The sequence below is a fragment of the Pseudophryne corroboree genome, chromosome 11 (genome assembly GCF_028390025.1).
Source record: "Pseudophryne corroboree isolate aPseCor3 chromosome 11, aPseCor3.hap2, whole genome shotgun sequence".
Classification (NCBI taxonomy): Eukaryota; Metazoa; Chordata; class Amphibia; order Anura; family Myobatrachidae; genus Pseudophryne; species Pseudophryne corroboree.
In genome coordinates, this window is record NC_086454.1 from 125,580,383 (window position 1) to 125,594,410 (window position 14,028).

General features: G+C 47.3%; 1 protein-coding gene across 2 annotated transcripts in view; it reads right to left on the bottom strand.

Annotated features, from left to right (window-relative positions):
* Positions 1 to 991: 991 nt before the first annotated feature.
* The window catches only part of PHRF1 (PHD and ring finger domains 1), a 302,294-nt gene continuing 289,257 nt past the window's right edge, over positions 992 to 14,028 (bottom strand). For both annotated transcript variants that reach the window (XM_063944791.1, XM_063944792.1), the window contains one exon: positions 992 to 1,682. In XM_063944791.1, the coding sequence (XP_063800861.1) occupies positions 1,533 to 1,682 (150 nt within the window). In that variant the 3' untranslated portion in view covers positions 992 to 1,532. The remainder of the gene's footprint in view (positions 1,683 to 14,028) is intronic.

Consider the following 14,028-nt stretch of genomic DNA (forward strand, 5'->3'; position numbering starts at 1 on the left):
CTATCAGGCTAAAAAGAGTGGATAATTGAAAAAAACATATATGGAAAGTCATATACCTTCTAGTTTACTGGCAATTTAAGTACAACACCTCAGTTAATTCAAGTATAATTTGTTCAAATAAATTTTAAGTGTCCAATAGTAAGAATTGGTCTTTAAATTATGTACAGTAGCTGCTCTTAAATTCTTGGTTTATGTAATTTTAAATGAAACATTAGTAACGTGTACCCACTATTACTGTTAAGGCTGGTTACACAGTATAGGGGCAGATGAACTATGCCATGGACGATGATAAAGTTGAGAGAGAGAGATAAAGTACCAGCTCTGGACATTTTTCAAACATTAGGAGCTGATTGGCTGGTAGTTTCTCTCCATGGCTTAGTAGACCCAAAAGTACCAACCAATCAGCTCCTAACTGCCATGTTGCAGGCTGTGTTTATAAAATGGCAGTTACTAGCAGATTTGCTGGTTCTCTCTCTCTCTGCACTTTATTACTTTCCAAGGCTTAGTACATTTCCCACTATGCGATATATCTATTGTTTGTACAGCCGACAAACGATAACGGCTATGTGTATCTGCTCGTGTCATTCACAGACATATCATGTCGGCTGGGCAGCACGGGAGATTTCGCTGTATCTTGCAGATATATTGGTACATCTGCAAGCGTGTACGGGCGACCCATCTATATGTTGGCCACAGTAACTGCCGGTAATGACGTCATTACGGTCTCCTGTGGCGAGGCATGTCAGGTAGCAGATTGTTAAGTGTGTATGCGCAATTTATTTGTACAGAACATTTACCAAATTCTTGGACCGGTCTTTTTGTCGAGGGGGCGTCTGATCTATCACTCTGGTGTGTACCCCAACCTTATTCATAGCTCTTTACTGCTAACCACTTAGGGAACAATTATCACTGATGCAATTAAAACAGAACGCTTAAATAGTTTTGCGGAGCGAAATAATGTTGACAATTAAAACAAAGACACCTTCAGAGCAACAATTAAAATTAGTTTTATAAATTGTCCTTTATACATATTTCTCTTGTCAAAGGACAAATCTTAATTCCAGAACATTTTCTTCAATCGCTCTGAAAACGAAACGCCGTGTCCCTTTTCTCAGTTCCACGCCAATGAAAAGTGTACCCACAGCCAACAAAAAAATATTTGTGACACATTTTTCTGTGTATACTTTAGTAACACTGAGACTACAAAGGGATAGGACAACAGCGTTCACAATAATCCAGTTTTAATGACAAAAGTTGTTATCCTGCCCATCTTTCCAGAACTTCCTCCATGCCTTTGCCCAGTGAGGACCTCAGCGATAAATTCTGGCAGAGTGGTGTTCAGTATATGGCAAAATGGTTCAAAATGGTCAAACAAAAACCCAAGATAAACTGATCAGTAAAAACAAAAACAAAAATGTTGGGTCTTGAAATAGTCTTCTTATTATGCAATGATTCCACTCCAGCATGTAACGTGAGCAGATGACTCCACTGTAGGCTGTCCCAGTCAATACGCTGCTAGATCTGAACATGCTTCATATTGGCGACTCGCGCCCCAAGTCATGATCATCAAATGCTCCAAATTTTTTTTGTTTATTTCTTATGTGTCTGTACCTATCCACATACCCTTTGACCAGGTTTACCACTTTAACTGGATTGATTTCACCACTCTTGCTGTGGCAGATCTACATGAGATAAAGCAAGATAGAAGTTCAATACAAACATCACTCAAACCAACAGTGTAACCAAGTGTTCGTTTGATGTCAGAGTATTGTATTTGTGGACCATGTGACAAATTTTTATTTTGTTTGTAAAACAGACACGGGGGTGATTTAGAGCTGAACGTAGGGGTTCTCTAGGGTGCACCTACACTCTAAATGCAGGTGAAACTGGCCTGCACAATGATAATTGAATGGCAGGGACATAACTACAAATGAACACAAGACCTCACATGTAAGTCAACAGGAGGCAAGTACAGGTTGCGTATCCCATATCCAATTATTCCGAAATACGGAATTTTTTGAGTGAGACTGAGATAGTGAAACCTTTGTTTTCTGATGGCTCAATGTACACAAACTTTGTTTAATACACAAAGTTATTAAAAATATTGTATTAGATGACCTTTAGGCTGTGTGTATATGAAACAAATAATTTGTGTGAATGTACACACACTTTGTTATTGCACAAAGTTATTAAAAATATTGCCTAAAATTACCTTCAGGCTGTGTGTATAAGGTGTATATGAAACATAAATGCATTCTGTGCTTAGTCTTCGGTCCCATCGCCATGATATCTCATTATGGTATGCAATTATTCCAAAATACGGAAAAATCCCATATTCAAAATACTTCTGGTCCCAAGCATTTTGGATAAGGGATACTCAACCTGTACAAGATATCTGCAGATAAAAATACTGGTGCAAGCATGCAATAATAAGATTTTACTTACCGGTAAATCTATTTCTCGTAGTCCGTAGTGGATGCTGGGGACTCCGTAAGGACCATGGGGAATAGACGGGCTCCGCTGGAGACAGGGCACTTTAAGAAAGAATTAGGAATACTGGTGTGCACTGGCTCCTCCCTCTATGTCCCTCCTCCAGACCTCAGTTAAGGAAACTGTGCCCGGAAGAGCTGACAGTACAAGGAAAGGATTTTGGAATCCAGGGCAAGACTCATACCAGCCACACCAATCACACCGTATAACTCGTGATAAACTTACCCAGTTAACAGTATGAACAACAACAGAGCATCAGATAAACCTGATGCAACCATAAAATAACCCTTATTTAAACAATAACTATATACAAGTATTGCAGAAGAAGTCCGCACTTAGGACGGGCGCCCAGCATCCACTACGGACTACGAGAAATAGATTTACCGGTAAGTAAAATCTTATTTTCTCTAACGTCCTAGTGGATGCTGGGGATTATACCAAAGCACCCAAACGGGCGGGAGAGTGCGGATGACTCTGCAGCACCGAATGAGCAAACTCAAGGTCCTCCTCAGCCAGGGTATCAAACTTGTAGAACTTTGCAAAGGTGTTTGAACCCGACCAAGTAGCCGCTCGGCAAAGCTGTAATGCAGAGACCCCTCGGGCAGCCGCCCAAGAAGAGCCCACCTCCCTTGTGGAATGGACTTTTACTGATTTTGGAGGCGGCAAGCCAGCCGCAGAATGAGCCTGCTGAATCGTGTTACAGACCAGCGAGCAATAGTTTGCTTTGAAGCAGGAGCACCCAGCTTGTTGGATGCATACAGGATAAACAGCGACTCAGTTTTCCTGACTCTAGCCGTTCTGGCGACATAAACCTTCAAAGCCCTGACTACATCCAGTAACTCGGACTCCTCCAAGTCACGAGTAGCCACAGGCACCACAATAGGTTGGTTCATATGAAAAGATAACACCACTTTTGGCAGAAATTGCGGACGAGTCCACAATTCTGCCCTATCCATATGGAAAACCAGATAGGGGCTTTTATGTGACAAAGCCGCCAATTCTGACACACGCCTCGCCGAAGCCAAGGCTAATAGCATGACCACCTTCCACGTGAGATATTTTAACTCCACGGTTTTAAGCGGCTCAAACCAGTGTGATTTCAGGAAACTCAACACCACGTTAAGATCCCAAGGTGCCACTGGAGGCACAAACGGGGGCTGAATATGCAGCACTCCCTTTACAAACGTCTGAACTTCAGGCAGAGAAGCCAGTTCTTTTTGAAAGAAAATTGATAGGGCCGAAATCTGGACCTTAATGGACCCCAATTTTAGGCCCAAAGTCACTCCCGACTGTAGTAAGTGAAGGAAACGGCCCAGCTGGAATTCCTCTGTAGGGGCATTCCTGGCCTCACACCAAGCAACATATTTTCGCCATATACGATGATAATGTTTAGCCGTCACGTCTTTCCTAGCCTTTATTAGCGTAGGAATAACCTCATCCGGAATCCCTTTTTCTGCTAGGATCCGGCATTCAACCGCCATGCCGTCAAACGCAGCCGCGGTAAGTCTTGGAACAGACAGGGCCCCTGCTGCAACAGATCCTGCCTTAGAGGCAGAGGCCATGGGTCCTCTGTGAGCATTTCTTGCAGCTCTGGATACCAAGTCCTTCTTGGCCAATCCGGAACAATTAGTATTGTTCTCACTCCTCTTTTTCTTATGATTCTCAGTACCTTGGGTATGAGAGGAAGAGGAGGAAACACATAAACCGACTGGAACACCCACGGTGTCACTAGTGCGTCTACAGCTATTGCCTGAGGGTCTCTTGACCTGGCGCAATACCTCTGTAGTTTTTTGTTGAGGCGGGATGCCATCATGTCCACCTGTGGCCGCTCCCACCGACTGGCAATCTGCGCAAAGACTTCTTGATGAAGTCCCCACTCTCCCGGGTGGAGGTCGTCCCAGTTGTCCACTCCCGGAATGAACACTGCTGACAGTGCTCTCACGTGACTCTCTGCCCAGCGAAGAATCCTGGTGGCTTCCGCCATCGCCACCCTGCTCCTTGCGCCGCCTTGGCGGTTTACATGAGCCACTGCGGTGATGTTGTCTGATTGAATCAGCACCAATTGGTTGCGAAGCAGGGTCTCCGCTTGACTTAGGGCGTTGTATATGGCCCTTAGTTCCAGGATACTGATGTGAAGGCAAGTCTCCTGACTTGACCACAGACCCTGGAAATTACTTCCCTGTGTGACTGCCCCCCACTCTCGGAGGCTTGCATCCATGGTCACCAGGACCCAGTCCTGAATGCCGAATCTGCGACCCTCGAGAAGGTGAGCACTCTGCAGCCACCACAGAAGAGACACCCTGGCCCTGGGGGATGGGGTGATCAGCCGATGCATCTGTAGATGTGATCCGGACCACTTGTCCAACAGATCCCATTAAAAGGTCCTCGCAAGGAACCTGCCGAAGGGAATGGCCTCGTATGATGCCACCATCTTCCCCAGTACTCGCGTGCAGTGATGCACCGACACCCGTTTTGGCTTTAAGAGGTCTCTGACCAGTGTCATGAGTTCCTGAGCCTTCTCCGTCAGGAGAAAAAATAAGAATTTACTTACCGATAATTCTATTTCTCATAGCCCGTAGTGGATGCTGGGGACTCCGTAAGGACCATGGGGAATAGCGGCTCCGCAGGAGACTGGGCACAAAAGTAAAAGCTTTAGGACTACCTGGTGTGCACTGGCTCCTCCCCCTATGACCCTCCTCCAAGCCTCAGTTAGGATACTGTGCCCAGACGAGCGTACACAATAAGGAAGGATATTGAATCCCGGGTAAGACTCATACCAGCCACACCAATCACACCGTACAACCTGTGATCTGAACCCAGTTAACAGCATGATAACAGAGGAGCCTCTGAAAAGATGGCTCACAACAATAATAACCCGATTTTTGTAACAATAACTATGTACAAGTATTGCAGACAATCCGCACTTGGGATGGGCGCCCAGCAGACACTACGGACTATGAGAAATAGAATTATCGGTAAGTAAATTCTTATTTTCTCTAACGTCCTAAGTGGATGCTGGGGACTCCGTAAGGACCATGGGGATTATACCAAAGCTCCCAAACGGGCGGGAGAGTGCGGATGACTCTGCAGCACCGAATGAGAGAACTCCAGGTCCTCCTCAGCTAGGGTATCAAATTTGTAGAATTTAGCAAACGTGTTTGCCCCTGACCAAGTAGCTGCTCGGCAAAGTTGTAAAGCCGAGACCCCTCGGGCAGCCACCCAAGATGAGCCCACCTTCCTCGTGGAATGGGCATTTACAGATTTTGGCTGTGGCAGGCCTGCCACAGAATGTGCAAGCTGAATTGTACTACAAATCCAGCGAGCAATAGTCTGCTTAGAAGCAGGAGCACCCAGCTTGTTGGGTGCATACAGGATAAATAGCGAGTCAGATTTTCTGACTCCAGCCGTCCTGGAAACATATTTTCAGGGCCCTGACTACGTCCAGCAACTTGGAGTCCTCCAAGTCCCTAGTAGCCGCAGGCACCACAATAGGCTGGTTCAAGTGAAATGCTGAAACCACCTTAGGGAGAAATTGAGGACGAGTCCTCAATTCTGCCCTGTCCGTATGAAAAATTAGGTAAGGGCTTTTATAGGATAAAGCCGCCAATTCTGAGACACGCCGGGCTGAAGCCAGGGCTAACAGCATTACCACCTTCCATGTGAGATATTTTAAGTCCACAGTGGAAAGTGGTTCAAACCAATGTGATTTTAGGAATCCCAAAACTACATTTAGATCCCAAGGTGCCACAGGAGGCACAAAAGGAGGTTGTATATGCAGTACCCCCTTGACAAACGTCTGTACTTCAGGAACTGAAGCCAGTTCTTTTTGGAAGAAAATCGACAGGGCCGAAATCTGAACCTTAATGGACCCTAATTTTAGGCCCATAGACAGTCCTGTTTGTAGGAAATGCAGGAAACGACCCAGTTGAAATTCCTCTGTAGGGGCCTTCCTGGCCTCGCACCACGCAACATATTTACGCCAAATACGGTGATAATGTTGTACGGTTACATCCTTCCTGGCTTTGATCAGGGTAGGGATGACTTCATCCGGAATGCCTTTTTCCATCAGGATACGGCGTTCAACCGCCATGCCGTCAAATGCAGCCGCGGTAAGTCTTGGAAGAGACAGAGTCCCTGCTGGAGCAGGTCCTTTCTTAGAGGTAGAGGCCACGGGTCCTCTGTGAGCATCTCTTGAAGTTCCGGGTACCAAGTCCTTCTTGGCCAATCCGGAGCCACGAGTATAGTCCTTACTCCTCTCCTTATGATCCTCAGTACCTTGGGTATGAGAGGCAGAGGAGGGAACACATACACTGACTGGTACACCCATGGTGTTACCAGAGCGTCCACAGCTATTGCCTGAGGGTCCCTTGACCTGGCGCAATATCTGTCTAGTTGTTTGTTGAGGCGGGACGCCATCATGTCCACCTTTGGTTTTTCCCAACGGTTCACAATCATGTGGAAGACTTCTGGGTGAAGTCCCCACTCCCCCGGGTGGATGTCTGCTGAGGAAGTCTGCTTCCCAGTTGTCCACACCCGGAATGAACACTGCTGACAGTGCTATCACATGATTTTCTGCCCAGCGAAGAATCCTTGCAACTTCTGTCATTGCCCTCCTGCTTCTTGTGCCGCCCTGTCTGTTTACGTGGGCGACTGCCGTGATGTTGTCCGACTGGATCAGCACCGGCTGACCTTGAAGCAGAGGTCTTGCTAGGCTCAGAGCATTGTAGATGGCTCTTAGCTCCAGGATATTTATGTGAAGTGATGTCTCCAGGCTTGACCACAAGCCCTGGAAATGTCTTCCCTGTGTGACTGCTCCCCAGCCTCTCAGGCTGGCATCCGTGGTCACCAGGACCCAGTCCTGAATGCCGAATCTGCGGCCCTCTAGAAGATGAGCACTCTGCAACCACCACAGGAGAGACACCCTTGTCCTTGGAGACAGGGTTATCCGCTGATGCATCTGAAGATGCGATCCGGACCATTTGTCCAGCAGATCCCACTGAAAAGTTCTTGCGTGGAATCTGCCGAATGGAATCGCTTCGTAAGAAGCCACCATTTTTCCCAGGACCCTTGTGCATTGATGCACTGACACTTGGCCTGGTTTTAGGAGGTTCCTGACTAGCTCGGATAACTCCCTGGCTTTCTCCTCCGGGAGAAACACCTTTTTCTGGACTGTGTCCAGAATCATCCCTAGGAACAGCAGACGTGTCGTCGGAATCAGCTGCGATTTTGGAATATTTAGAATCCACCCGTGCTGTCGTAGCACTACTTGAGATAGTGCTACTCCGACCTCTAACTGTTCCCTGGACCTTGCCCTTATCAGGAGATCGTCCAAGTAAGGGATAATTAAGACGCCTTTTCTTCGAAGAAGAATCATCATTTCGGCCATTACCTTGGTAAAGACCCGGGGTGCCGTGGACAATCCAAACGGCAGTGTCTGAAACTGATAGTGACAGTTCTGTACCACAAACCTGAGGTACCCTTGGTGAGAAGGGCAAATTGGGACATGGAGGTAAGCATCCTTGATGTCCAGAGACACCATATAGTCCCCTTCTTCCAGGTTCGCTATCACTGCTCTGAGTGACTCCATCTTGAATTTGAACCTTTGTATGTAAGTGTTCAAGGATTTCAGATTTAAAATAGGTCTCACCGAGCCGTCCGGCTTCGGTACCACAAACAGCGTGGAATAATACCCCTTTCCCTGTTGTAGGAGGGGTACCTTGATTATTACCTGCTGGGAATACAGCTTGTGAATGGCTTCCAATACCGCCTCCCTGTCGGAGGGAGACGTTGGTAAAGCAGACTTCAGGAACCGGCGAGGGGGAGACGTCTCGAATTCCAATTTGTACCCCTGAGATACTACCTGCAGGATCCAGGGGTCCACTTGCGAGTGAGCCCACTGCGCGCTGAAATTCTTGAGACGACCCCCCACCGTACCTGAGTCAGCTTGTAAGGCCCCAGCGTCATGCTGAGGACTTGGCAGAAGCGGGGGAGGGCTTCTGTTCCTGGGAAGAGGCTGCCTGCTGCAGTCTTTTTCCCCTTCCTCTGCCCCGGGGCAGATATGAGTGGCCTTTTGCCCGCTTGCCCTTATGGGGACGAAAGGATTGAGCCTGAAAAGACGGTGTCTTTCTCTGCTGAGAGGTGACCTGGGGTAAAAAGGTGGATTTCCCAGCCGTTGCCGTGGCCACCAGGTCCGATAGACCGACCCCAAATAACTCCTCCCCTTTATACGGCAATACTTCCATATGCCGTTTGGAATCCGCATCACCTGACCACTGTCGCGTCCATAACCCTCTTCTGGCAGAAATGGACAGCGCACTTACTCTTGATGCCAGAGTGCAAATATCCCTCTGTGCATCTCGCATATATAGAAATGCATCCTTTAAATGCTCTATAGTCAATAATATACTGTCCCTGTCCAGGGTATCAATATTTTCAGTCAGGGAATCCGACCAAGCCACCCCAGCACTGCACATCCAGGCTGAGGCGATTGCTGGTCTCAGTATAACACCAGTATGTGTGTATATACTTTTTAGGATATTTTCCAGCTTTCTATCAGCTGGCTCCTTGAGGGCGGCCGTATCCGGAGACGGTAATGCCACTTGTTTTGATAAGCGTGTGAGCGCCTTATCTACCCTAGGGGGTGTTTCCCAACGCGCCCTAACCTCTGGCGGGAAAGGGTATAATGCCAATAATTTTTTAGAAATTAGCAGTTTTTTATCGGGGGAAACCCACGCTTCATCACACACCTCATTTAATTCATCTGATTCAGGAAAAACTACGGGTAGTTTTTTCACACCCCACATAATACCCTTTTTTGTGGTACTTGTAGTATCAGAAATGTTCAAAACCTCCTTCATTGCCGTGAACATGTAACGTGTGGCCCTACTGGAAAATACGTTTGTTTCCTCACCGTCGACACTGGAGTCAGTGTCCAAGTCTGGGTCTGTGTCGACCATCTGAGGTAACGGGCGCTTTAGAGCCCCTGACGGTGTTTGAGACGCCTGGACAGGTATTAACTGTTTTTCCGGCTGTCTCATGTCGTCAACAGTCTTTTGTAAAGTGCTGACGCTATCACGTAATTCCTTCCATACGACCATCCAGTCAGGTGTCGACTCCCTAGGGGGTGACATCACTATTACAGGCAATTGCTCCGCCTCCATACCATTTTCCTCCTCATACATGTCGACACAACGTACCGACACACAGCACACACACAGGGAATGCTCTGACAGAGGACAGGACCCCACTAGCCCTTTGGGGAGACAGAGGGAGAGTTTGCCAGCACACACCAGAGCGCTATATATATATATACAGGGATAACCTTATATAAGTGTTTTTCCCTTATATAGCTGCTGTATTATTAATCTGCCAAATTTAGTGCCCCCCCCTCTTGTTTTACCCTGTTTCTGTAGTGCAGGACTGCAGGGGAGAGTCAGGGAGCTTCCCTCCAACGGAGCTGTGAGGGAAAATGGCGCTCGTGTGCTGAGGAGATAGGCTCCGCCCCCTTCTCGGCGGCCTTTCTCCCGCTTTTTTAAGGAAAAACTGGCAGGGGTTAAATGCATCCATATAGCCCAGGAGCTATATGTGATGTATTTTTAGCCATCTAAGGTGTTTTTATTGCGTCTCAGGGCGCCCCCCCCCAGCGCCCTGCACCCTCAGTGACCGGAGTGTGAAGTGTGCTGAGAGCAATGGCGCACAGCTGCGGTGCTGTGCGCTACCTTATTGAAGGCAGGACGTCTTCTGCCGCCGATTTCCCGGACCTCTTCAGTCTTCTGGCTCTGTAAGGGGGCCGGCGGCGCGGCTCTGGGACCCATCCATGGCTGGGCCTGTGATCGTCCCTCTGGAGCTAATGTCCAGTAGCCTAAGAAGCCCAATCCACTCTGCACGCAGGTGAGTTCGCTTCTTCTCCCCTTAGTCCCTCGGTGCAGTGAGCCTGTTGCCAGCAGTTCTCACTGAAAATAAAAAACCTAAAACTAAACTTTTCACTAAGCAGCTCAGGAGAGCCACCTAGTGTGCACCCTTCTCGTTCGGGCACAAAAATCTAACTGAGGCTTGGAGGAGGGTCATAGGGGGAGGAGCCAGTGCACACCAGGTAGTAACATAGTAACATAGTATCTGAGGTTGAAAAAAGACAATTGTCCATCGAGTTCAACCTATTTGTGGTGTCCTCTGCATGATGATTTGACTAAATAGTAACTATAATGCATGACTATGGACCATACCCCTGGATATCCTTATCCAATAGGAATTTATCTAACCCATTCTTAAAGGTGTTGACAGATTCCGCCATTACAACTCCCTCGGGCAGGGAATTCCAAACACGTATTGTCCTTACCGTGAAAAAGCCTTTACGCCGTATTGTGCGGAATCTCCTCTCCTCTAACCTGAGCGAGTGTCCACGAGTCCTCTGTGTTGATCTAACCAAAAACAGGTCCCGCGCAAGCTCTGAGTATTGTCCCCTTATATATTTGTAGATGTTGATCATATCCCCTCTTAGTCTCCGCTTTTCCAATGTAAACATGCCTAGTCTTTCAAGCCTTTCCTTGTATTCCATCGTCTCCATGCCCTTAATTAGTTTGGTCGCCCTCCTTTGTACCTTTTCAAGCTCCAGGATATCCTTTTTGTAGTACGGTGCCCAGAACTGTACACAGTATTCAAGGTGTGGCCTCACTAGTGATTTATATAAAGGGAGTATAATACTCTCGTCCCTAGCATCAATACCCCGTTTTATGCATGCTAATATCTTATTAGCCTTCTTTGCTGCAGTCCTACTTTGGGTACTACTGCTTAGCTTGCTATCTATGAGGACACCTAAGTCCTTTTCCAGTACAGAATCCCCTAGTTTTACCCCATTTAGTAGGTAGGTGTAATTTTTGTTCTTGTTACCACAGTGCATTACCTTACACTTGTCTGTGTTGAAGCGCATTCTCCATTTGGCTGCCCATGCTTCTAATTTAACTAAGTCGTTCTGAAGAGACTCGGCATCCTCCTCTGTATTTATAGCCTTACACAATTTGGTATCATCTGCAAAAATTGACACCATGCTCTCTAGACCTTCTGTTAGGTCGTTAATGAAAATATTGAACAATAGCGGTCCTAATACTGAGCCTTGCGGCACACCACTTAGCACTTCAGTCCAAGTTGAAAAATATCCATTAACCACAACGCGCTGCTTCCTATTATCTAACCAGTTTTTGACCCAAGTGCATATTGTGCTTCCTAGCCCTGATTCTTGTAGCTTGTATATAAGTCTCATGTGTGGTACAGTATCAAACGCTTTGGCAAAGTCTAAAAAGATTACATCCACGTCTTTACCCTGATCTAGGTTTGCGCTTACTGTTTCATAAAAGCCAAGTAAGTTGGTTTGACAGGATCTGTCCTTCATAAACCCATGTTGATTCCTTTTAATGACCTTATTGGTTTCAAGGAACTTCTGAATACTATCTCTTAGAATACCTTCCAATACTTTCCCCACTATAGATGTAAGACTAACTGGTCTATAATTACCTGGTTCAGCTTTACTTCCCTTTTTGAATATAGGCACTACTTCCGCTATACGCCAGTCTTTGGGAACCAGTCCTAAAGCTTTTACTTTTGTGCCCAGTCTCCTGCGGAGCCGCTATTCCCCATGGTCCTTACGGAGTCCCCAGCATCCACTTAGGACGTTAGAGAAACCTTCTTCTGGTCTGTGTCCAGAATCATGTCCAGGAAGGGCAGACGCGTCGTAGGAATCAGCTGCGACTTTGGAATATTCAGAATCCAGCCGTGCGGTTGTAACACTTCCAGAGAGAGTGCTACGCTGATCAGTGGCTGCTCTCTGGACCTCGCCTTTATGACTCCTTGCTTTCGCAGGAGCACCATCATCTCCGCCATTACCTTGGTAAATATTCTCGGTGCCGTGGAGAGACCAAACGGCAACGTCTGGAATTGGTAAGGACAATCCTGTACCACGTATCTGAGGTACTCCTGATGAGGTGGATAAATGGGAACATGCAGGTAAGCATCCTTTATGTCCAGAGACACCATAAAATCCCCCTCTTCCAGGCTTGCAATGACCGCTCTGAGCGATTCCATCTTGAACTTGAACCTTTTCAGGTAAATGTTCAGGGATTTTAAATTCAAAATGGGTCTGACCGAACCGTCCGGTTTCGGTACCACAAACATTGTGGAATAGTAACCCCTTCCCTGTTGAAGGAGGGGAACCTTCACCACCACCTGCAGGAGATATAATTTGTGAATTGCCGCTAACACTATTTCCCTCTCCAAGTGGGAATCTGGCAGGGCCGATTTGAGGTAACGGTGAGGAGGCATCACTTCGAATTCCAGCTTGTATCCCTGAGATACAATCTGTATAGCCCAGGGATCCACCCGTGAGCGAACCCACTGGTGGCTGAAATGTCGGAGACGCGCCCCCACCGATCCTGGCTCCACCTGTGGAGCCCCAGCGTCATGCGGTGGATTTAGTGGAAGCCGGGGAGGACTTCTGTTCCTGGGAACTAGCTGTATTGTGCAGCTTCTTTCCTCTACCCCTGCCTCTGGCAAGAAAGGACGCACCTCGGACTTTCTTGCCTCTTTGCGATCGAAAGGACTGCATTTGGTAATACGGTGCTCTCTTAGGTTGTGAGGGAATATATGGCAAAAAATTTGACTTCCCAGCCGTAGCTGTGGAAACTAGGTCCGAGAGACCGTCCCCAAACAATTCCTCACCCTTATAAGGTAAAACCTCCATGTGCCGTTTTGAGTCGGCATCACCTGTCCATTGCAGAGTCCACAGGACCCTTCTGGCCGAAATCGACATTGCATTTATTCTAGAGCCCAGTAGGGTAATATCTCTCTGGGCATCTCTCATATATAGGACAGCGTCTTTTATATGCCCCAGGGTCAGTAATATAGTATCCTTGTCCAAGGTATCAAGTTCCTCAGATAAAGTATCTGTCCATGCTGCGACAGCACTACACATCCAGGCCGACGCAATTGCCGGCCTTAGCAGAGTACCTGAATGCGTATAAACGGACTTCAGAATACCTTCCTGCTTTCTATCAGCAGGATCCTTTAGGGTGGCCGTATCCTGTGACGGCAGGGCTACCTTCTTAGATAAGCGTGTCAAAGCTTTGTCTACCCTAGGGGAGGATTCCCAGCGTAACCTGTCCGTTGGCGGGAAAGGATACGCCATAAGCAACCGTTTGGAAATCTGAACTTTCCTATCTGGAGATTCCCAAGCTTTTTCACATAACTCATTTAACTCATGTGAAGGGGGAAAGGTCACCTCATGCCTCTTTTCCCCAAACATATAAACCCTCTTGTCAGGGACTGGGTTTTCCTCTGAGATGTGTAAAACATCCTTCATTGCTATAATCATGTAGCGGATGGCTTTAGCCATTTTAGGCTGCAACTTTGCATCATCGCCATCGACACTGGAGTCAGAATCCGTGTCGATATCTGTGTCAACTATTTGGGATAGTGGACGCTTCTGAGACCCTGACGGCCCCTGCGTTGTAGGGTCAGGCATGGGTTGAGACCCTGACTATCCCAAGGCTG